At 35.4% G+C, this 25970-nt stretch overlaps 1 protein-coding gene across 6 annotated transcripts in view; it reads left to right on the top strand.

The window, feature by feature from the left end:
* The window catches only part of ARNT (aryl hydrocarbon receptor nuclear translocator), a 72107-nt gene that overhangs the window by 39822 nt on the left and 6315 nt on the right, over window positions 1-25970 (top strand). For 2 of the 6 annotated variants that reach the window (XM_079107263.1, XM_079107262.1), the window contains exons 4-14: window positions 2840-2884; window positions 6125-6169; window positions 8418-8631; window positions 11893-12106; window positions 13391-13493; window positions 15497-15562; window positions 15950-16035; window positions 17775-17851; window positions 18784-18918; window positions 22455-22529; window positions 23905-24056. In XM_079107263.1, the coding sequence (XP_078963389.1) occupies window positions 2840-2884; window positions 6125-6169; window positions 8418-8631; window positions 11893-12106; window positions 13391-13493; window positions 15497-15562; window positions 15950-16035; window positions 17775-17851; window positions 18784-18918; window positions 22455-22529; window positions 23905-24056 (1212 nt within the window). Of the gene's footprint in view, window positions 1-2839; window positions 2885-4797; window positions 4906-6124; window positions 6170-6308; window positions 6348-8417; window positions 8632-11892; window positions 12107-13390; window positions 13494-15496; window positions 15563-15949; window positions 16036-17774; window positions 17852-18783; window positions 18919-22454; window positions 22530-23904; window positions 24057-25970 lie in introns of those variants that run through there. The other 4 variants (XM_079107265.1, XM_079107264.1, XM_079107266.1 and 1 more) reach the window with 3 other exon arrangements.

The raw sequence follows: 25970 nt of genomic DNA, 5'->3' as shown, positions 1-25970 counted from the left end.
GTGCTACTGGTATAAACATACCTAGTGTGTTGTTAGTTGTGGGAAAGTATTACATATGTAGTTATGTACAGTACATAACACTTGGTAATGAATGACTGTTACATGTTTATGTATTTATTTCAATTTTCATTATTTTATTTGTTTTTATGTTTACAGTACTGTGGATTGAACTCAGGGGTGCTTTACCACTGTGCTACATCCTATTCCTTTTTATTTTATTTTGAGTTAGTATCTTGCTAAATTGCTAAGGTTGGCCTCAGACTTCCGATCCTCCTGCCTCAGCCTCCCAGGTTCCTGGAACTACAGGCATGCATCACCATGTCCAGTTTATTTTATTTTGCTGTGCCAAGGATTAAACCCAAGGCCTCTTGTATGGTAGGCAAGCTCTCTACCACTAAGCCATATCCCTAACCTCTATTATTATTTTAAAGTGTGAAAAAAAATAAAGTGTGCCTCCCTTTTTTTTCCCCCCTCAGTACTGGGGATTGAATCCAGGGGTACTTCATTCATTGAGCTACACTTCCATCCCTTTTTTTATTTTGAGACAGCATATCTCTATGTTGCAATCCTCCTGCCTCAGCTTCCCTAGTAGCTGACATAGTAGGTACATATACTGCACCTAGCAGAGTGTGCTCATTAAAGAAGAAAAATTAGACTGGGAATGTAGCTCAGTGGTGCTAGTATGTGTAAGCCCCTGGATTTGATCCCCAGTACAACAAAACAGAGAATAGTGTTTTTGGAATTAAGTCTTCTTCACTCAGTATATCTTTGTATAGTGTGTCTTTGTGTAGTAGAAAAGAGTTTACCTACCTAAAGTTTAAGAGTTTAAGTAGTTGGGATGAGTGGAATGAATTTCCTTGGTCAAAGAGAGAAAATGCATTATTTAAATCGTAATTTAAAACTATCCCTGTGGGCTGGGGATATAGCTCAGTGGGTAGAGTGCTTGCCTTGCAAGCATAAGGCCCTGGGTTCAATCCCCAGCACCGCAAAGAAATAAAATAAAATAAAACTATCCCTAAAAAATCCTGTACATTAAAGGAAATAATCAACACAATGAAAAGATAACCTATGGCATTAGGAGAAATACTTGCAAATCATGTATTTTAGAAGGAATTAACATCTGAAATACCTAAGAACTCCTACATCTCAGCAACAGCAATTAAAAAATCCTGATTAAAGAATGGGCAAAGGGCCAGGCATGGTGGTATATCTGTAATCCCAGCACCTCTGGAGATGGAGGCAGAAAGATTACAAATTCAAAGCTAGCCTAGCAACTTAGGCCCTGAACAACTTAGCAAGTTCCTGTCTTAAAATAAAAAATAATGTGGGCTGGGATGTGGGATGTGGCTCAGTGGTTAAGTACCCTTGGATTCAATTCCTGGTTCAAAAAAAAATGGGTCAAGGACTTGAACAGACATTTCTCCAAAGAAGAGACACAAATGGCCAATAAGCACATGAAAGATGTTCCAGTAGTTACTGGAGAAACACAGATCAAAACTCTAATAAGAAGTCATTTTTCACTTATTAGAATAGCCACTATCAAAAAAACAGCAACAACAAAGTACCAGTGAAGGTGTGGAGGAATTGGAACTCTTGTACATTGTTGTTGGTGATGTAAAATTGTGCAACCACAATGGAAAACAAATGGTGGTGCCTCAGAAAATTAAACTGAGTTACTACATGATTCCTCAATCCCACTTCTGGTATGTATCTAAAAGAATTAAAAACATTTTTTTTTTTTTTTTTTTTTTTTTTTTTTTGAGGCATTCTTTTGTTAGGTTGCCTAGACTGGCTTCCAATTTTTGGGCTTAAGTGATCCTCCTGCTTCAGTTTCCCAAATAGTTGGGATTGCAGGCACACACTGCTGTGCCCAGCTTAAAGCAGGATCTTGAGGAGTTATTTGCATATCCATTGCCCTATTTTTCACAATAGCTAAAAGGTGGAAGCAACCCAAGTGTTCATCTGTAGATGAATGAAGAAAATCCTTGGTACCAAACTTAAAAGTAAATTATTTTTTAAAAGAATTTAACCTTTAACCTTTATTTTATTCATTTGTTTTTATGTGGTGCTGAGGATCGAATCCAGGGCCTTACCTGTGCTAGGCAAGTGCTCTACCACTAAGCTATAACCCCAGCCCTAGTTAGTAAATTTTATATGATTTTTTTTAACTGTGATTTAAAAATATACAAAACCCCACCTATCCCTAACTTTAAAGTGGTGATGACATGGTAGTCAGCTGCATCTCATGAGATCATCTTTTTTCTTGGCACTAGGGATTGAACCGATGGGTGCTTAACTACTGAGCCACATCCCCAACCTTTTTTATTTTTATTTTGAGACAGGGTCTTGCTAAGTTGCTGAGGCTGGACTCAAACTTGGTGATCCTCTTGCCTTAGCCTTCTGAGCCACTGGGGTTAAGGTGTAGTGCCACTACGCCCAGCCCAGCAATCATCATCTTTTATTTATTTATTTATTTATTTTCAAATTTTTTTTTCTTTTTTTGTAGTTGTAGATGGACAGCTTGCCTTCATTTTATTTGCTTGTTTTAGTATGTGGTACTAAGGATCAAACCCAGTGACTCACATATGCTAGGCAAGCACTCTGCCTCTGAGTCCCAGCTCCAGCCCCCACCTCCATCATCATGTTTTGGTGGGTCTGATAAACTAAAGGTAATGAAGACATTAGAAACCTGAGAAATGTAGTCACAGGTTTTTTAGTTCTACTTTTCTATTGACTTTTTTTCTGTTGATTATTTTTATTCCATACTAGTTTTCATTTCAGAGTGAAATAGATGTAAGACAAGAGTATTGAATTAATTCATTTTTTTTTTCTACTTCAGGTGTGATGATGATCAGATGTCTAATGATAAGGAGCGGTTTGCCAGGTAATGTAGTAGATCATTTTGTTCTTTGTAGGAGTAGGCAGTCCATCCATACTGAATTTTAATTTCATCTGAATGAGAGTGAATTTCCTATTCTGAAAGGTGGTAAAACTTAGTAATGTAACTATGATATGGTTCAGGCTTCAATAGTGGTATGATAGTGGTATATTTTATATAGTACTTTTCTATGTATGTGGTACCTGTAGGAGTGTTCTTACTAGGTGTCCACAAGAACACAAACTATGGATTTGTATGCATTTTTTATTAAATTGATACAGATGCTGGAAAAATCTGTATGTATAAATGTTTTTCATTCTTTAAAAAGTGAGTGATAGAGAAAAAACTTTTTGTAGAGACCGAAATTTTGATTAAAATAAACTTAAATTTGTTTAATTTACCTATCACGATGAAGAAGTGTACTTACTTTTTATTAAACACTAAATCCTTCTCAACTCAGATATTTGTTTTTCTTTTAGAAAGTTCATATTATATATTATTAAGCAGTCAGTTATTTCTGTTTTAAAAAATTGTTTGTAGCCACCTCAGAAAAATTAAAATTTTACTATTTCAAAGTGTAGTACTTAACTGAGCACTTAGTATTTATTCATTGCTGATGCTGCCCATCTGGGGATCACTGTGAGAACCAATCATTTGGAAAACTAGAAATACCAGGCAGAATAATTTCAAACATTCTGAAGCAGGAAGGTGCTATCATATGTTTTGAATTAGAGAATGTCATATAAAATACTTGGTAGGGATATTTTTGTGATAGTATATAGGATTGATTAAACAGAAGGACTGTAGTCAGGGAGGTAGGTAGAAGCTGGTGAAATAATAAGATAGCTGTAAAATCATGAGTGTCTGCGGCAGAGTTATAGCAATAGCAATAGGAAAAAAATGAATATAAGAGGTTTTTCAAGAATAATTTATTTATCAAACCTACTTGAGGGGCTGGGGCTTTAGCTCAGTGGCAGAGCACTTGGCTAGCATGTGTGAAGCCCTGGGTTCTATTCTTAGTACTGCATAAAAATAAATAATTATTTAAAAAACAAATCCTACGTGAAGTAGCTAATTATAAAGTCTTTAGAATGTGAACCACTTTTTTTTTTTTTTTTTTTTTTTTTTATGGAGGGTTGAACTCAGGGGTACTTTAACCCTGAGCCACATCCCCAGACCTTTTTAAAAATATTTTATTTAGAGACAGGGTCTCTCTAAGTTGCTTAGGGCCTCACTAAGTTGCTGAGGTTGGTTTTGAACGCTCAATCCTCCTGTCTCAGCCTTCTGAGTTTCTGGGATTACAGGCATGTGCCACTGTGTCCAGCTGTGAACCACTTCTAAAATGAGAATATAAACATAGATGTTTGGGGAATAGTTTTTCAAACTGAGTTAAGCCATCTGTAATCCCAGCAGCTCGGGAGACTGAGGCAGGATTGCTAGTTCAAAGCCAGCCTCAGCAACTTAGACTCTGTCTCTAAATAAAATATGAAAAAGGACTGGGGATGTCGCTCTGTGGTTAAGTGCTTCTGGGTTCAATCAATCCCTGGTTAAAAAAAAAAAAGTCAAGCCATCAATTAGTATGGGTGGTACAGGTCCATAGTCTGTTGATTGAAATTCTCAAAAGTCATGAAAACCTGAAACGAACTATTTTAGCTTTTATTTGTAGTGCTTAACGTGAATATTTTTTAAAATGGACTCAATACCTTTATTTATTTATTTTTATGTGGTGCTGAGGATTGAATGCAGTGCCTCACTCATGCAAGACAAGTGCTCTACCACTGAGCCACAACCCCAGCCCAAATGTGAATATTTATACATTCATATATCTTATTCAGAAATATTGGGATTGCAGTTCTGTAGTAATAGGAATTTACATGTTCATTTCAAACATTCATTCCTTTAAGACATGATGTGTTAAGGTGGTTGACCTCACATGTCCTTGGGAATTCAATAGAGTCTTGAAAAACTGAACAAGTGTGACTTTTCTCAACTTCTTGAAAAAATGTGGTTCGTGAAGCTGTCTACAGGTAATAGCTGAAGGAACATAAAACTCTAAACTTCTTAACATTATTATAACCTTTCTCTCATCAATAATATAATTTTTATATGGTTCTCATTGTTACTATGTTATTTTGTATGTCTTTTGTTCTACTGACCATCTCATTAGAAATTTCCCCATATATTGCTGAAGTCATTTCCTTCTGTCTTTTTTTTTTTTTAATAGGGTTTTGCTATGTTGCCCAGGCTGGCCTTGAACTCCTGGGCTCAAGGGCTCAAGTGATCCTCCTACCCTAGCCTCCTTAGTAAGAGTGAATTACAAGTGTGCACCATAGTCACAGTCATTTTTAATAACTAAAAATTTAAGCCTGTTAATATGCAATACTTAGACATTTTGCTGGAGACTTATCTGTCTTTCTGGAATAGAGTTGAGTACAGATACACTGACCTGCCAGTACCTCAATGTTTTTTCAGTTTCCACCCTCTCTTACAGTATCTGTTTTCTGAAAAAATTTAGTGATAATTCTTTGTCCTCCTCCGGGAGAGGAAGAGTTGATACTGAGGATCTAGCCATGTTATGACTGTTCTGTGGAAAATGGTAAAGTGACTAAATTGAAATTAGGAATTACTTTAGGAACATATCAATGATAAAAGATGTGCCAGAAACTTAGGTCTTAATTACATAATTTCTTCACTCAGATATGATTGGTTATTTTGTCTCAGTGTATGTGTGTGTGTTGGGGGAGGCTATTTGAGATCACTTGTTTTGACAACTCATCTTCAATTTATTCTGTCTTTAATTTTTCCATTATAAAATAGCTAGTATGGGTATAATTTTTTTTCCAGATTGGGAGCAATATTTGAGAAGCATATTCCTGAATTCCCTTTATTGTTTTTTGTTCAAACTCTTTATCTTTGGTCTCTTTAGAGATTGATTTACAAAATGCTTTCTGTGTTCAGATCATGTTAACTTATAATATATATTGACATTGCTTTTATTTTGATATTTATCTTGTAAGTTACTTTTTCTCTGTCCTAACAGATGGTTTTGTAGATCGCAGGCAAGGTTCTGGCCCATATTTCCATTTCCTCCACTTCTCTACATGGGTTTTGTTTCTTCTTTCTTTTCTCCTTTCTTTCCTTTCCTTCCTTTCCCTTTTCCATTCCTCCTTCCTTCTTTTTTCTTTCCTTCCTTTCTTCCATCCTTTTTGTTTTAATTTTAGCTTAGTTCATTAATTCTGTTTTTAGGTCGGATGATGAGCAGAGCTCTGCGGATAAAGAGAGACTTGCCAGGTAGGAGAACAGTGTCTTTTAGCATGATGAAGCAGATAATGCTGCTTTCCTATCCTTTTTCTTACTCTCTTTTCTTCCCCTTTCTCTTTGTATTTTTCCTTATCTGTGGCAAGAGAGGACAAGATTTTTTAGAAGTTTGAGTGTAACAGGAACTTTGGCTTCCCCCATCAGAAAGTGGGTGAGTTGAGGGAATTTTACCTAGGAATTTAATTGTTATTAGTTCTAAGTCTTCTATTTTCCTCTTTATCTCAGCACAAAATTTCACAGAATCAAAAGGATTTAGAAATAATGCAGCTGTGCTAGTTGGTTCTTTAGCAGGATATACTATTTTTAAAATCAGAAAACCATAAGTATACCTGTATTTGTCGTTAGCCGTCCCCCAGTATAGGTCTCAACATTTATTCTACATCTCTCTAGAAAACTCACTTGTTTTACTTATGTAGATTCATACCCTAGATCACCGTGTCACATATTGGTGTTGCTTTGGTGATCAAATTCTTACTTGTGATTTCCCCAAAAAGTTTTAACTCCCTCGTGCCTATTTAAATAATCAGGTTTCTGGACTTACTGACAGAAATCTTTCCCATACAGGGAAAATTGAGAATCATATTTTATGTGTCTCAGGCAAAGTAAGTAGAAGTGGACCTAGCTGGGTGTGGTGCAACACGCCTGTAATCCCAGCATGGCGGGAGACTGAGGCATGAGGATCTCAAGTTCAAAGCCAGCCTCAGCAACTTTGCAAGGCCCTGAGCAATTTAGCACGACCCTTTCTCAAAAGAAAAACATTTAAAAAATGAACTGGGGATGTGGCTTGGCTGTTGTGTGCCCTCGGGTCCAGTCCCTGGTACCTCCCCCCAAACAAACAAACAAACAAATATGCAAACCTATATGGTGAGATATTTTTGCCATTTGGAAAAAAAAAAACTCTAGTTCTCTTTTGAGACTGTCATCTATAACATAGATAAAATGCAGAAGATATATTCCCAAACTTTTCTGTTCTGGTCTCTTTGATTTGGGATGCCTTAGTAGGAAATAGGTCATTGTTACAAACACCTATTTTTCCTATTTTCCCCTTCTGTCATTTACCTCTATAAGCTGTGCCACAGACTTATTTTGCTACCATTTCAAACCATGCTTCCTACTAATACTTTCACCCTCTAGAAAACTGATTCAGCATGATGTGGCGAGGAAAGCACTGCATTGGGAATGAGGGTTGCCCTGGGGAAAGTCACTTGATCTCAGTTTACTCACCTCACAAAAAAGAAATTTTTGTTAGATTAGTAGGTTTTTCTTTTTTTGAAAAGTAACTTCTGTTCAAATAGAATCCTTAAGTAGTAATAAAAGAATGTAAAGGTGATTAAACAAAACTTCTCAAGTAGAAGCAGGAATGTAGTATGTAATTTGGTTCTCTGCTTGAGATAACTTCATTGAGGACACTGAGGAACCTCCTGGACATTTTCAGAATCCCTATTTGAAAACTACTGAATTATTCCTCTTGACAGTGAAATCATCCTGTCCCAATTTTAAGAATCATTTTTTAGGCATATGGTTTACTTACCATGATGAGATCCAAATTGTCTTCAGGCCTTTAAGCATCTCCCTTCCCAACTCACTTTGTCCAAGATGGGAACTCACATGGTATTTGCCAGTGTCTTAAGTTTAGTGCACTGGCACCACACTCTGATAAAGAAGATAGGACTTTTGTGCATAAGTGGGACAAATAAAACTTCAAATCTCCCAATTTTGTCTTTTAATGTTTTAAGAGAGAAGCACATAGCAAGGTAATATTTTATAGACTCATGATATGTGTTGTTATTTCTTATGTCAGCTATTGAGCAAATATACTTGAATTGGCAAAAATTGGTCATTTTTTTCCTGCCCTTAAAAAGTTAAATTAGGAAATATGTAATCAACCAAACTGTCATTTGGGAACTTAAGTAAATGAAATTAACATTTATAAATACTATCATTTCTTAAAACATTTTCATTCCAAGGGAGTGGTAATATACATAGGATGTGATGTTCCCAAGAGATAGAGGGAGGAGTTTGGTATCTGCTTGTTCTCTGTAATTTCTGTACCATGCTTGCTCTGCATGAGGTTGGCAAAACTTATTTTAACTTCTGAGCATCATTAAACTAAAATAAGACATTCTTCAGCAGCTCACTTGGTATCCATATTACTTTCCCTGCTACCAAATGACCAGATGTGACCACCTGGATGGGGCTTCTCCTTTCTTTCTTCATGCAGGGAAAATCATAGTGAAATTGAACGGCGACGCCGGAACAAGATGACAGCTTACATCACTGAACTGTCAGACATGGTACCCACCTGTAGTGCCCTGGCTCGAAAACCAGACAAGCTAACCATCTTACGCATGGCAGTTTCTCACATGAAGTCCTTGAGGGGAACTGGCAACACATCCACTGATGGCTCCTACAAGCCATCTTTCCTCACTGATCAGGTCTCTGGGACTTAGAACTGTAAGAGAGTCTGGAATCTGTTTGAACCTGTCGAAAGTTTTGATTCATTTGGACAAGAATTTAGCTCCTCAGGAAAAATTCAGACCATGGGAAAAAGAGTTTCAGTCCTTGGCTATAGCATTAGTAAGCATCAGGGTAATGAAAAGCAGAGAAAAGTTGTGAAAACTATCTAGCAAGTTTTGTAGGTATTTTATTTTCTTTTAGATACTGGGGATTGAACCCGAGGTGCTTAGCCTCTAAGCCAATATTTAGAGACAGGGTCTCCCTGAGTTGCTAAGGACCTTGCCAAGTTGCTGAGGCTAGCTTTAAACTTGTGATACTCCTGCCTCAGCCTCCTGAACTGCGAGGATTATAGGCATGAACCACCACACCCAACTTTATAGGGCATTTCAGAACTCAAATCATAAATACAACCTGTAAGTTAAAGAAACAGTGGAATTACCATGTCCATGGAACCAGTTGTTTTTAGGGTTGTAGAGGAGAAAGAAATTTATTTCTCATTCCTGAAGCAGTTTTCAGTTTTAGTAATAGAGTTTAATAATTTTTTGTTTGTTTGTTTTGTTTTGGTACCAGGGATTGAACCCAAGTGTGCTTAACCACTGAGCAACATCCCCAGCCCTTTTTTATTTTGTATTTTGAGATCGGGTCTTACTAAGTTGCTTAGTGCCTTTCTAAGTTGCTGAAGCTGACTTTGAACTTGTGATCCTCCTGTCTCAGCCTCCCAAGCTGCTGGGGTTATAGGTGTGGGTCACTGGCTAGGCAGTCATTGCTGCTCAGGGATGTGCTCTCTTACGTTTGATGCAGTATGAGAAAAATTAGGTAGAAACACTTCCTGCCTTTTATGAACTAAATCAGAATATAAATATGTGCGTAGCAGCAAACACACACAAGTGAACTATGATAGGAAGATACATACAGAGAAGAAATGGTCTTTTTTTCCTTAATAATTTGTTTGTGACTAGATAAATTTATACTGGAGGGATGGATGAAGTGGTAAGAATGGCCAGACTTGAATGAGGGTGGGATGGTTAAGGAAGACATGTTCTATTTTGATTATTAAAAATAATAGATGATCATTTTAGAAAATACAGAAAGTACAAATAAGAACAAATTTACCCGTAATGCCACCATTTTAACCAAAGAATTGGAAAGAATGAAGGAATGTTGTTTGGGAGAAAGGATTTAAGAATTCTGCAAACAGGGTGGCCAGTTTGAAAGCACATATAAGCTCATTTTATACTATGTTCATTAAAATAAGTAATTAGCTCTGTCAGTACACAAATACTGGTAATTTGCAAATATTGATTCAGCAAACTATAGTTATGCATCTTTTGTGGGCAAGCTAAGTGCTTTGTGCTGTGAGAAATAAAAAGAATGGTAAAGGAGATAGTCACCAGTGGAAATAAGACATGCAAATAAATCTTAAACACAAAACATGTTCTATAATAAAGGTCTAGTAATAAGGATTGTGCAAAAGAGATGAAGAAAATGAAGAGAAGGGTAGTAGTAGTATAGATTTTGGGAATAACTTGAACAAAAATTTAAAGGTGTGAAAGTGAGTTATTAAAAGAAAGTCAAGTTGTTTAGCTTTTGGTAGGTTTGGACATGATGATGGAATATTTAGTTGTTATGTTAAGGAATTTAGAATTCAATTGTTAGGCAGTGAGGAGCCATAAAAAATGCACTAATGTATCTATAGCATTTTAAGGATGGATTGGAGAGAATGAAAGCAATGAAACCATGACATTAGTCTTGGCATAAGATGATTAGGACAGCGATATAGTATTAGAAAGTATAATTGATAAAACTGGAATGTGAGGGAGAGTAGACTCTGAGGTTTCTAGCCTGGGAGGATACTATTAAGAAAAGGAATGCTAGACGAGTACAGAGGATTATATTTTGGACACAGATATAATTGTGATTTTGAAATTTTGACATTGAGTTGCTGTTACATCTACTTGGAAATGTTTAACAGATACTTGGAAATTACATTTACTGAGAGCTCAAGTAAAAAAAAAAAGGGGGGGGGGACTGGGTAGGTAGCTCAGCTGGTAGAGGGCTTGCCTTGCAAGCACAAGGCCCTGAGTTCGATCCCCAGTACCGCAAAAAAATAAATAAATAAATAAAAAGGTCAGGGGTTATCTGGGGATGTAGACTTTGAGTATCATTTCATGGTGGGGAGGAGTGGATATGATTTCCTAAGAAGAAACAATGATATGAGTAGAGAATAAAACCTTGGAAATGTCTACATTTAAGACTTGAGCCAGGCATGGTGGTACTCACCTGTAATCCCAGGGGTTAGGGAGGCTAATGCAGGAGGTTTCCAAGTTCAAAGTCAGCCTCAGCAACTTAGTGAGGCCCTAAGCAACTTAGCAAGCCCCTGTCTCAAAATAAAACATTAAAGGGCTGGGAATGTGGCTCAGTGGTTAAGTGTCCCTAGGTTCAATCCCTGGTACCAAAGGGTTGGGGGAAGACTTGAACAAAGGACAGGGTCTTAAGCAGACTAAGAAACAAAAATTGGATGTAATCTCAGAAGCAGCCAGGGAAAAATAAAATTTATAGGTTAGAACAGACACCATCAGATTCTGTTGAGAGATTGAAAATGACAAAGACCCAGAAAGGGGACTTGAATTGGCAATTAGGAGGTCATTAGTAAACTCCTTCAAAAAATTAATATAGTAGTTTAGAATGATTATTGCAGTGGGATTGAGAAATAATTGAAAGTGAATAGAGTCGTTGAGTGTAGCATTATTCCTAGTACATGTATGTTTGGCAGTGAACATTTTGACCAGCTTGAGGGAAGATTCATATAGAATTGAGGAAACATTGTGTTAATAGACTTGAAGGGGAAGAGAAAGTGGGTATGTTTGCTGAGAAGATTCTAAAAAGAGACCAGAGGGCATGGATTAAGAAGTCAGTTATTGTTGGTAGTAAACCTTTTTATTCCCCTCTTAAGTCCTGAGATAAGAAGGAAGAGGTGGATAGCAACATAGAAAAGTAGTAGCAATAATTGAAGAAATAGCTTTTTGAAAAATCTTTGTTGTCAATGAAGGTAATTTCATTTAGGGTGGAAGGAAACCTGTGGCTGTGGATCAGGTATGAGCCAGCAGTTGCTTGTAGAAGTATATATATGGTGTGAAGTATATTACTTCTTCCTCTCTATAGGAATATTTTGTTTTTCAGAGTTCAATATTAGCTTTATTTTGAATATTAAAGTATTAATATTTCTTTTCCTTGGCTAGGAACTGAAACATTTGATCTTGGAGGCAGCAGATGGCTTTCTGTTCATTGTCTCTTGTGAGACAGGCCGGGTGGTATATGTCTCTGATTCAGTGACTCCTGTTTTGAACCAGCCACAGTCTGAATGGTTTGGCAGCACACTTTATGATCAGGTGCATCCAGATGATGTGGATAAACTTCGGGAGCAGCTTTCCACATCAGAGAATGCCCTGACAGGTGAGAGTTACATGGATGGGAAGTAAGTGGGAATTCTTTATTTTTCTGAGGCTTAACAGGTACTTAAGGTCTTAAATTTATTTGTTGGATTTGGCAAAGCTTCTAGTATTTTCTCCTCTAATGAATGTAATCAGTGCTTTTTATCCACATGCAGATTATCTACTTTGTGCTTCATTCTTAGGAAATGTTTCTTTAGTGATTATGCACATATAAAAGTTTATTTTTACCTTAATGTTATTGTAAATAAAACAGTAAAATCTAAACTTAAAATATCCCCCACACTAAAAGAGTCATCTTTGCCTCTATATCATTTGTGTGATATGGTATTTTTTTTCTACCCACTTGTGCTTGACTTTGTGATAGTTCTGTGCTAACAGATTTTTATTTTATAGGGGAGTTGGTATTGGTCATTGTATAAAGTAGTATTTTGTTGTTGTTGTTTGTATCCGTGCTGTTCCCTTCCCCCACATCCATCCCCCCACTTTAATTCTATTCAGTCCTTTTGCCCAAGTTTGGCTAGAAGAAAAAAGTCACATTTGTTCCTGAGCAACTGCAGGAAAAATTTAAAAGTAGATTAAAACTGGTGGTTAAAATCTAAAACAATAACTAAGTAATCATATTAGTGTTGTTCTTTAGTTTTCCCCTCTTTTAAGATTTTTGGTTTTTTTGTTTTGTTTTTATTTTTTATTTTTTTTGTTTGTGTGTGCGTGTGTGTGCGCGCATGTGCGCGGGTCTGTGTATTGCAAGGCAAGCACTCTACCAACTGAGCTATATCCCAGCCCCCTCTTTTAGGTTTTTATGAATTTCTTTTTACTTTCTTTCTTTCTTTCTTTTTTTTTTTTTTAAATTTTTAAATTTCTTCCTTTTCCCTAAACATTGCCCTTGGTTTTTATAGGTAAAGGAGAGAATTTTGTTTTGAGACAGATGTATGTTTATGAAGAATATTAAATTACATACTTTTAAACCAATGACATTTACTTTGTATGTGTGTATAATCAGGCATGAGAGTGTAGCCTTGCCTCTTGCTTTGTATCACTACTTTCCACTCCTGCCTTCTCTTGCACAAAGTTATTTTCAGTACTGCCTTTGAACTTGTATTTAGGTTTATAGATGAGAATTGAAATAATTTAGACTAGAAAAAAATCCATCTTCTGCTTGGTCTATTCTGTTATAAGCAAGGAGGTTGGAGGGCATGAATAGAATTTTCACTTGCTTCTAGTGTCTCTTCTCCCCTTTTCCACTCAAAATAATGCACTCCAGATTGTTTTTCATATTTTTCTTCAGGGCGTATCCTGGATCTAAAGACTGGAACAGTGAAAAAGGAAGGTCAACAGTCTTCTATGAGAATGTGTATGGGTTCAAGGAGATCATTCATTTGCCGAATGAGGTGAGTGTTGGGATGAGGATCACAATTTGGCATAGCCTCAAGAGCTCTAGAGCTCAGGCTTTTTTTTTTTTTTTTTTTTTTTTTAATTTTTTCTGTCAGGGATGTTGATATTTTAAATCCAAGCTTCAGGTGTATTAAATTTAACTCTTCAAGACCTAAGTGAATTACAACATAGAATAAAGTATTTGGTAAGGGAACTAACATTATCTGAATTATCTGAACCCCTTCTATGCCAGACACTATGATCGGTGCTTTATGTCTGTCATCTTGTATCATCCCTACAGTCACCCTATAGGTTAAGGTTCATGGTTACCATTTTGCTGTTTAAAAAATGGATTCAAAGAAATTAACTTCCCAAGAATATTTAGGTCTGCTAACAGGATTTTGTTTTTGTTTTTGTTTTGGTTATACTAGGGATTGAAACACGGGCCTCGAGTATTTTTGGGCAAATGCCACAGAGCTACATTCCCTAGGTCAGAATTTTGTTTAATCCATGGCAGCCTGACTCCAAAACCTATATTTTTTTCCATTATATCACAACATTCATATACTCAGACTGTTCTGGTTTTGTTTCTGTTTTTTGTTTTTTGATGTTGGGGATCAAACATAGGGCCTCTTTAGTGCTAGGTACTCTACAACTGAGCTATTTCTGCAGCCCCAAAAGGCATCTCTTCAAGACACAAAGTTCAGGTTTTATAATGGAAATGAACTACAATTGTACTGAGAGGATGCTTAGTAGAAATGATGGGTAGGATATTAAATAAGATTTCCCAGGGAAAGTATAAAATTGAATATTATATAATTTAATGGTTTAAAGTAACCTCTAGATTTGAACTACTAGATTTTGTTCTAATCCAAAGTATTCTATGGATTTGAATTTTAGCTTTGACCCTATCTTTTGAAACCTCAGAGAAATTACCATTTTTGTGCTTCAATTTTGTCATTTAATATTAGAGGTAATATTAATTCTGACCTCATAAAGTTGTTATGAAGATTATATGAATTAATATATGTAAAGGTATTTAGAATAGAGCATGGAACATATTAAACTACGTAAGTTTTATTGTTTTTATTTTATAGAAATGAGAGGGAAAGTAGGATTGGAGGGAGTTTCCCAACATGATGAACATGGCTAATGCAAACACATAGGCAGGAATAAGGTAAATAATAATGAAATGTAGTAAATAGATTAGGTTGTGATTAATGAAGAGCAGGAGTCAGCAAACCACAGCCCTTTTTTTGTAAATAAAATTTTATGAGAACATAGCATGCCCATTTGTTTACATATTGTCTTTGGTGGCTTTCATGTAATTAGTTGTAACAGATGTATGTCCCACAAACCTGGAAATATTTACTATTTATCTGATTCTTTTTTTTTTGGTACCGGAGATTGAACCCAGGGATGCTTAACCGCTGAGCCACATCCCAAGCACCCCACCTTTAAAAAAAAAAATTTTTTTTTTTTTTGGTTGTGGATGGACACAGTACCTTCATTTTATTTTTATGTGGTGCTAAGAACTGAACCCAGTGCCTCACACATGCTAGGCAAGCACTTTTCTATTCAGCTACAACCCCAGCCCAGACCTTTTTTTATTGTTTATTTTGAGATAGGGTCTTGCTGAGGTGCAAAGTGCCTCACTAAGTTGGTAAGGCTGGCTTTGAACTTGTGATCCTCCTGCCTCAGCCTCCAGAGTTGTTGGGATTACAAACATGCATCACTGTGCCCAGATACAATCTGGTTCTTTGTAGGAAAGGTTCACTGCTTTGATATAGAGAATCTTCATATTTGAAGAACATGACACATTTTTTACTTTAAATGCTCAGATAGTTATAAGCTTTAGAGATACCAAACCTGATTTATCTTTATCCATCCTTCTTGTTAAGAGCATTCTTACCTGTTTTCTGTATTTGGTTGTATCTAGAGCCTGTTATCCTGCTGTTACTATGGAAAGTTAATCAATCATGCAGCCTGACTGCTTTTAATCTTCTGTTCATTGAAACAGGTGTGGCAGTAGCTCTGTGGACTCAGTCTCCATGAATAGATTGAGCTTTGTGAGAAACAGATGCAGGTGAGGTCCTAAGCAGCGAAGACCAAAGGGATGATAGAGCTTTACTTTTTCACCCAACTTAACATAGTCCTTTCTTCAGTAGCCCTTACCCTTCTCCCTCATCTCCCAGTTACTTTTTTGCTGGCAGTAATTTCCTGAACGTTTAAAGCTTCACTTGCTCATCCTAAAATAGGAAGCTGCCTTCTTCTTTACCTATTTTCCTCTTGCTACAGTACCTTTTAATTGTTCTGCTTTGGCAAGGCTTAAAATTATGGTGATCACTTTTTGGTGACAAGGTCCAAGCACTTATTATCTTGTTTTCTGAACACCCAAGAGTCTAATTTAAAGGCATTGCTATTTAAGGTTTACTTTGTAAGGTTTTCCTCCTGACTTCTCTAACTGTTCTAGGAATGGACTTGGCTCTGTGAAGGATGGGGAGCCTCATTTTGTTGTGGTCCACTGCACAGGCTATATCAAGGCCTGGCCTCCAGCAGGTAAGAAAGTTGGCTAGTGATTTCTCCCTTGGTGCACTGTTCCTCCAAGAGTTCAAAAAAGTTATTAACATATATTAAGTATCTGGTATATGCAATGTATTTTGTTATAAGTTGAAAGATAATAGGACAGATGGAACAGACTATTTCCCATTCTGGTTTATATTCCAGTTGGGGAGATGAATTACTCAAATTTGAAAATGACTCATTATTGACTATGTTACAGAATGTAGTTGGTTTTTGTGTATGTGTTTCATTTTTTTTGAAACAGGGTCTCCCTGTGTTGCTCAGGCTGGCCTTGAACTCCTGGGCTCAAGTGATCCTCCTGCCTCAACCTCTTGAGTAGCTGGGACTACAGGTGTGACCCACCTAGAATGTAGTCTGGTATTTTGTTTTTTGTTTTTTTTTTTTGAGATAGGGTCTGACAAAGTTGCCGAGGGACTTAACTAATTTACTGAGGCTCGCCTGTGCCTCCCAAGTTGCTGGGATTACAGGCATGCACTAGTCCCTCTGGTTCAAGAATGTAGTTTTTAAATGTGCAAATTCATAAGACTGTATACTGGAGAAACTTATGTTCTAAGTAATTGTTGCAAAGAAACATTGGCATTTTATGCAGTTAATTGGGAAAACTTTGTAAAATAGGAGCAAGACCTTGAGGAACAGAGGGAAAATGTAATAACTTAGATAGTCTCTGCAAAGCCTTTAAATCAGACTGTGAGTAAAGTAGATTTATTTGAATTTAAGGTCAAATGAAATATGACCAAGGTGGTTGGGGTACAGGGATCGGGTTTTCAAATTAACTTTCCAAATCATATTATCTTCATTCCTTCCCTGCCAGATGGGTAAACGGAAACTATGAGACAAGAGAGAGAGGCAGGGTGGTATATTTTGGGAAGAAATTAAACTTCAATTTGGAAAAACCTGGATTTGATTTCTAGCATTGCTATTTATTAGCAGTATAACTTAGGGTAAATTGCTTGACACTTATATTAGTCTTCTCATCTATAATTTGGAGATGACATATGCTACATAGGTTTATTGTGAAGATTAGATTTAATATAAGGAAAGCATTCAACTCAGAGTGTGACATATGGTAGGCACCAAATAAATGCTACTTCATATAATTAAAGTTAATTTTAAGTAATACAGGTAATAATGTTTGTACTTTTTAGTCTACATACTGTATAAATCATACATTTAAGTTATGTGGTGATATTTCATACTTCCATGTAACTATTAAGGAAATACTAACTTGTTGGATAAATAGAAGATAACCTTGCAAAGAATGGGGGGAATTGTACTCTTCTTCCCTTTCCAGGTAAAACACTGGCTTTTCTCTTTTCCAAGGGACATAAATAATTATTGGTGTTTGTTATACTCAATTTTCATTGTTCATTTACTTTAAAAGTCACAGATTAGGCAAGACATCTGTTCTCTGCCAATGATATAATCACAGAATGATTGCCTTAATATGTATTTTTTTTTATTACTTTGGGTGAGACTTATACTTTCCAGTTAAGTATAATTAGTATGGATAAATATATTAATTAGTATATGTACACGTACATATATACACTTGAAACAATGATTGGCATTTATGGTAAATTCTCTGTAATTGTGCAGCTCTCTATTGCTTTATTCATAGATCTTCATATCTTAATATATTTTTAATCATTCCTTATCTGAATTTTGAAGCATTTGAGTTTGAGATCTCTAAATCCTTTTTATTTCACCTTCTGAAGGTGTTTCCCTCCCAGATGATGACCCAGAAGCTGGCCAAGGAAGCAAGTTTTGCCTAGTGGCCATTGGCAGATTGCAGGCAAGTATGAATTTTCCACATTTATGTTCCTTTTCAGTTAGAAGAAATCTCCTTCAGTATTTGTTCATGTTAATTTTCTTTTACTCTACCACCGAGCCAAATGAACAATTCCATAAAATTCCAAAAATTTGAAGAAGCTTGGCATTCCTAATAAACATTGTTACTGTTGGATTTAGCAAAAGTTGAAGAGTATGATGGAGGGAAATCTTTTCCGCTTATCTGTTTTTGTACTTGGTGTGTGTTTGGCAGGGGTGTGTGTGCTGGTGTTTGAACTCAGGGTTTCGTGTATGTTAGGTGAGCATTCTGTCACTGAGCCACATTCCCCCAAGCCCTTTTATCTTTCTTTTACTGTTGTTGAGATGGGATCTTGCTGTGTTGTCCAGGTTGATCTCAAATTCCTGGGCTCAAATAATATTCTATCTTAAGCCTCCTAAGTACAGAGACTATAGGCACATACCACCACAACCTGCTCCCCTTATCTTTTTTATTTTAAGCTTTACAATGCTGAATTTTCTATGCACAATTAATTTCCTTTGCCCCTGAACAAAAGAGGAAAGATCCTTTTCATTTTATTATTACATGACTAACAATAGAGAAATAGAATTGTTTTGATTCTTCTCACAAGGATAGAATGTTTCTTAGATCCTAATTTTCCTATCTGAATAATGAGCACAACCTAATTGCTAAAATAAAGTGGGTTTTATGTTGAATTCATTTTTTACTTACTTTACTAACTTGGTATATAATACATATATTGGAGTAGAGCTAGATTTTATGCTCTCTCTGCCATTTTTTTCCTTTCTTGATGAGAGGTAAAAGTTTGGAAGTTTGTAAAACTGAGTCTCATGTCTATGCAATACCCATGAGGAGATTAGGAATCTGTCTGCAACGAATGGTATCATTTTACCTCAATTTTATCTTTTTACTCTTAGGTAACTAGTTCTCCCAACTGTGCAGACATGAGTAATGTTTGCCAACCAACTGAGTTCATCTCCCGACACAACATTGAGGGGATATTCACTTTTGTAGATCATCGTTGTGTGGCTACTGTTGGCTACCAGCCACAGGTGAGGAGCTGAAGCTGTTACTACACTGATGCTTAGGCCTGTGTTTTCCCTTGCCATTGTTAAGCTTTATACAGTTATCGTATTCCAGAGATAGCCAAAACATGTCAATTCCAGTTCAGAAAAAGAGATGATCCTATTCTATCAGTAGCTAAATTTACCCTCAGGTTCTTAACAAACCTATCAGTATCTAGAGAAATAATGATTTGTGAAACCAGGTGGGAGCATTAAGTACAAATGTTATTTATCTTTTGTTGTTGATATTAATACAGATACAATTCAGAAGTACTAATTTTAATTAGCTATACTAGTATGTCTACCTTTGTTTAGATAATTCATGTAATTATCCAAAGAAATAAATAGTCCATAAATTATACAAATTTAGTACCAGTTATTATAATTTACTCATTAAACAAACCAGTTAACTATCCCTGAATTGACTTACATACATTTTCAAAGCTGTTGATATCAGGGAGTTTTTTTTGGCTATGATTGATTATATGTGAAATGGTTAATAAAAAAGAGATCTTGAAAATGAAGAACAAAATTAGAGGTTTGCACTACCTGATTCAGAACTTAAAGCTAATGTTATCAAAACAATGTGGTGTTAGTGAAGGGAAAGATATATATAGATCAATAGATATGTACACCAGAATAAAGTTTATTTTTATATTCAACCAATTTTCAAAAAATGTGCCAAGATAATTCAGTGGGGGAAAGAGGTCTTTCTAACAAAAGTGAAAAGATGTCCATATGATGTACCAAAAAAAAAAGTAAATGAATAAATGAATAAAAACCAAAAATAACTTAGACCTTATTACCTTATACTATCCACAAAAATCAACCCAAAGACCTAAATGTGTAAGAGCTAAAGTTAAGAATAAACTTCTAGGAGATAATATATGTGGCCTTGAATTAAGCAAAAATTTTTTTTTCATATAATACTTAAAAGCATGATTCAATAAAGAAAAATATTGATAAATTGAGTTTAATCAAAATTAAAATTCACCCTCTTACAAGGAAGGCATGAAGAAGGTGATAAGACCAGGCACAGACTGGGAGAAAATATTTGCAAGTCATATATCTGAAAAACAATTTGTATTTAGAATATATGAACAACTCCTTAGGATAAACAACTAGTGAAAGGGCACAAGATTTGATATTTCAATAAAGAAGAAATATGAATGGCACATGAAAAGATGCTCAAAATCATTAGTCATTAGACAAAGGGGAATGAAGTGGAAGGGAGAGGAGATGGGAATAGGAAAGACAGTAGAACAAACTGGATATAACTTTCCTATGTTCATATATGAATACACGACCAGTGAAACTCCACATCAAGTACAACTGCAAGAATGGGATCCCATTTAGAATAAGTTATACTGAGTATGTGTAACATGTCAACAAACACTCTACTGCCATGCATATCTAAAAAGAACAAATAAAAAATCATTAGTAAAGTGCAAATTAAAACCACAATGAAGTACTATCATATACACTAGAATGGCTATAATCAAAAAGTGTTATTGAGAATATAGAGAAGCTAAAACTCTCATAAGTTGTTGATAGACATGTGAAATGGTGATGCAACAATGTTGGTGAACTTCAAAAATATGCTAAGTGAAAAAAGCCAAACCCAAAACTGCATATTATGTAATTCTATTTATATGAAATTTTTAGAAAAGGCAAAACTAAAGAGTTGGAAAGCAGGTCAGTGGTTGGCTAAGGGGTGTCTTACAGCTAGCAGAAGAGAATATTTTGATGCAATGAACATGTTCTAAAACTGGATGTGGTAATGATTGTACTACTTTATAAATTTATTAGGAATCAAACTATACATTTAGAATAGGTGAATTATAAATGTGAACTGTACCTGAAATCTGTAATTACTGCTGTTAAATGAAAAGGAGAAATGTGCTAGAAGCCAGATGCTTAGCAGGTTCCATCTTTTAAAATTTTTCCTTCATCCTTATTTTTTTAAATAAAAGATTTTAATAAAATTTCAATGAAATACTATGTAAAAACAGTAATTTCCCTGTTTGTACAGAAATTACATATTTATTTCCTAAAACCATTGGTAGATTACTAAATTTATGTCCTATTTGTATTTCATCCTAAGCTTGAGGGCCTTCCCTTGGAGAGTTTAGTTCCTCCCTAATTCCCCTATTATTTTGCTCCCTATTTATTATGCTTCCTATAGGAACCAATTTACATGTTTTTTTATTTCATTTTATTTAGGTTTGTGTGTGTGTTTTAGAAGAGTAAAAGTTATTTGAACTCACAGTTTCAGAGGTTTGGTCCATGGTCATTACTGACCACTGCTCTACATTCCATTGCTGTAGGCCTGAGATGACTCAGAATATCATGGCAGGAGGACATGGTGGAGGAAAGTAGCGCTTAACACTTAGCAATACTAATCAGAGAAAAAACTCAGCTCACCAGGACAAAATATAAACCCCAAAGCACTCCCCCGTCACCTACCTCTTCCAGTCATACCCTACCTTCCTACATTTACCACCCAGAGTTAATCCATATCAGTGGGTGAATCCACTAATTAATCCACTAATCCACAACTCATAATCTAATCATTTCACCTCTAAAGCGCATGCCCATCTCACAATGCAAAAGACATTTAGTCCATTTTCAAGAGTACCCACAGTCTTAATAGTTCCAGCATTACCCAAAAGTCCAAGTCCAGAGTCTCTTGAGACTGAAGGCAAACTCTCAGTGTGAGTCCCTATAAAAATCAAAAGCAAGTTTTTTATATATATATATATATTACATAATAGCACAGAGTAAACATTTTCATTCCACATGGAAGAAAATAGGGGCATAGAAAGAAGGGATGGACCAAAACAAGATCAAAATCCAGATGGGCAAATTAGTTTGGTAGTTCCATGTCCAGTATCTGGGGCACATAGCATCATGACATTCTGTTCAGAGGGCTTGTGTAGTTCTTTCCCCTATGGCTTGGTGGTTGTAACCTACCTGGCCTCTCCCTTGGCTTGTTTCTGCTCAATTTCTGCAGTTTTCCTCAGCAGATATCCCATAACACTGGCGTCTCTTAATCTCGGGCTTCTCCATTGCAGCTTCCTTTTTCCTTTTTACGTTTTCTCAAATCACCCTATCAGGGGCTGGCTGCAGGGACTCTGAGTTTGCTTTACTTTTCCTGACTTCACAGGCCTTCCTTTGAAACCATAGTGGAAGTCTCCCTGACCCCCTAATTCTAGAATCTTGCAGAACCAGCACCACTTGGTTGATGCCAAGGTCTGCAGCCATCTCAAACAGTTGCCAAGCCTTCTGGGGTAGCCTCTGAGTGCTTGATTGGCTGAGCAAGGTGAAACAACTTCCTAGGCTCCCTGTGTAAGCAGGGTGCATCCAGGGTCTTTTCTCAAAGGAATTTTTACTTTTATATCCTTCATACTTATATATCATCTTAAGATAAAGACAGAAGAATAAAATCCAAGTCCTCAGCTGATGGACCAGGAAAGTTAGGTGACTATAAAAGTGTGTATCTTACTCTTCTTTCTCCCTTCCAGGAACTCTTAGGAAAGAATATTGTAGAATTCTGTCATCCTGAAGATCAACAGCTTCTAAGAGATAGCTTTCAACAGGTAACTTTTTTCTGGTTTGGGTCTGAATACACACACACACACACACACACACACACACATTTTTTAATCTATTTATCACATTACTTCATGCTTATTGTCCACTAATTAGTTGAACACTATAATAGGCACTATAGTTTTATGTTCTTTGCACTAACCTGTGTGTGTGTATACTTTTTTTTTTTTTTGAGTACTGGGGATCAAACCCAGGGTCTTGCACATAGTAGGCAAGCACCCTACCTCTAAGCTACAACCCCAGTCCTTAACCTATTATTTTAAGAAATAGAAAGAGATAATACTTTGAAATTTTACATAATGTCAAAGGTATTTCTATTTGGTTTTGGTTCTTTACTGTTTTGTGTCCAATTAGCTGTATACAAGAAACTGTCTTCAAACTATTTAAAATATTTTAAGTTTCACTAATCTGTAGATTGTAGTAGAAAATTTATTTGACAGAGTTCTTTTATAGGTAATTGAGGGTTTACTGAGTTGTGATTCTTAATTATAATTTATAGACTTAAGTTTCTGAAAATACTTGAATTTAGACTTGGTTTTAGGTATTGATTCTCACTTTATATTAGACCATTAATTTTTAAAATTTTAGTAGTGTCCTTATAAATACATTATGCGCAATAATAGTACTTAATTAAATTCCGAGGGTCTTTGGGAATATTTTAAACAAGAAAATGCAAATAAGGGATAGCCCAGTGCCTGACACATAATAATTCCAAAACGTTAACTTGCTAATATTACTGGCTTTTATATTGTTAGGGAAGGAGAATCAAAAGATTATTTTCTATTCCATGAGACTAGAAATTAAAATAATCTAAAATAACTGAATTCTTTTTTGGTGGGGTGGGGCTTAACTTTTAAAACACAAACAGAACAAGACTAAAGCCAACTTGGTTTTAAATATAGAAACCTTTATAGATACTATGAAAATAAATTCTCAGATTTGGGAGTTAAAACTGGGCTTGCCGAACAGTATACAAGCTACATTCAGTGTCATTAAACTTATATTTCTGTTGTAGATTTATAAATTAGTTCATCTTATCTTTCATGAACTTTCAAGGAAACTGGGGAAATAGTATTTCTCTCCTGGAAATAATTCTAATTATATTATTGTCGATATTATTATATTATTGTTGATTGACTTAGACTAGTGTGGTTAGATAGCTTGGGAATCTGGGAGAAAATGTGATAAACTCCTTATTTAGTAACTTCGTTTTCAATCCTTTGTATTATTTTAACATTGAAAAAGATTAGTGTTTGTAGGACAGCAACAAAAGAATCTTAGGACTATAGAAATGGGAAAATTTTTTAATTTTCTGAAAACAATTATCTCTGAGTTCTTCTGATGGCATGAAAACCTTTTCAGGTAGTGAAGTTAAAAGGCCAGGTGCTGTCTGTCATGTTCCGGTTTCGATCTAAGAACCGAGAGTGGCTCTGGATGAGAACCAGCTCCTTTACTTTCCAGAACCCTTACTCCGATGAAATTGAATACATCATCTGTACCAACACCAATGTGAAGTATGTACCCTTTAGTCCTTTTCTAATGTTGGGGTTTCTCATGGCCCAGTCTACTTAGTCTTATTAAGACATCTCCTTTTCTTTCTTGTTTCCAGTAGTAAACACCATTAGTTTGAAGTTCCAGATTTTTCTACCTTCTTACAGGATTTGATGTATTTGATCAAATAATAAGGTAGAATAAAATTTTAATAAGCAATAGTTCAGAAACTTGTATCTTCAGATGAAAAGGTTTATATTTCAATTTTATCAACCCTTTCTAGAAAGGATTTTTTTTCATACATTAGGTTATTGCTTTAGTCTGCCATGATTTTGATCATGAGCATATTGGGCATATACTTTCTTGAAGGACCAGATAGTAATTATTTTAGGCTTTGTGGACCATACAGTTTTTATTGCACCTACTCAACTCTGCTCTTGTGTGAATGTAGTCATAGAGAAATGATGAAAGAACATGACTGTGTTCTAATAAACCTTTATTTACAAAAATTGGCAATGGACTGATTTGGTCTATGGACCATGGTTTGCCTCAGGGCATAGTTATATTCCACTCTTACATAAATTTCTATTCCTCTCTTTGGGATTTCTTTCTCAGTTTTTTAAAAACAGTTTATTGAAATACATTTCAAGTATCATTGCTCGCCCATTTAAAGTATATAAGTGTTTTTTTTATATTACAGTTTTACAACTATTACAACAATCTTAATTTTAGAACATTTTCGTCCGCACTAAAAGAAGTCCTGTACCAACTAACAGTCATTCTCCATTCTCCCCCTTCCCTCTAAAGCCCTATGCACCCTCTAATTTGCTATCTCTATAAATTTACCTGTTCTAGACATTTCATATGGGTAGAATCACAGAATATGTGGTTCCTTTGAGATTGAACTCTTTCATTTGGTGTAATGTTTTCAAGGGTCTTTTATGTTGTAAGCATGTATCAGTATTTTTATTGTCAAATAATGCTCCATTGTATGGATTTAACAAGTTTTATCTGTTCGTCAGTTGATAGACATTGGGTTATTTATATTTCCAAGTGTACATTATCCCTGGCTATAATAATAGTATTGTCCAATTCATTTTGTAGAACTTGTAAAGTTTAATTCTTGTTAATTAACTTAGTAAAACAGTGTATTGAGTTATAAAATTTTATAAATTTAAGAATCAAGCATATGTATGGTCATGATCATTAGTTTTTTCTTCTTGCATCTTTGTATTACAAAACAGCCATTATTTTGTGTTTCTATTTTGTTTGAATTTTGAAATTTTTTTTCTGAACTTTTTTGTTGTTGTTGCAATACTGAGGATCAAACACAGGGTTTTGCACATGCTAGGCAAGCATTCTACCACTGAGCTATACCCACAGCCCCAAATATTGAAAATTTTAAGTCCTTTTAAGAACTTGAGTTTTAGGAAATAATTGTGTTCCCTCTTTTACATACAATTTTCCTGACCATGATTAATTTTAGTTTTTAATACATTTTTTTAAAAACAAATATTCCAGTTTTTTTTTTCTTTCTGGTAAATATTATTTATGGAAAATTTGGAGGTTATTGAAAAATATAGAGAGAATGAAAAAATATTTCTTGCTTTCTACATAATCTTTGGTAATATTTCAGTACAGGTACTTTCAGTTTTTTACCTGAGTTTTAAAACACAGTATATAGATATGTACACACCTACAACAACCAACTATGTACACACCTACAACAACCAAATATTGAATATCTCGGGGGAGTTAGAAACTAAACAGGATGAATTAAACCCTTGTGCCTTAGGACTATTTTTTATTTCGATCATTTGTCCATAGTGTGAATTTTTTGCTGAAGCTGGGAGGTCATAAGTTACCTATGAGATTAAACTTTAAAGGAGATCTATTAGTGATTGCCCCACCTAGAGATACAACAGAATCAGATATCT

The sequence above is a fragment of the Sciurus vulgaris genome (genome assembly GCF_902686455.1).
Source record: "Sciurus vulgaris genome assembly, chromosome: 1".
Classification (NCBI taxonomy): domain Eukaryota; kingdom Metazoa; phylum Chordata; class Mammalia; order Rodentia; family Sciuridae; genus Sciurus; species Sciurus vulgaris.
The sequence above is the reverse complement of the archived record's forward strand: the minus strand, read 5'-3'. Positions and strand labels throughout refer to the sequence as shown.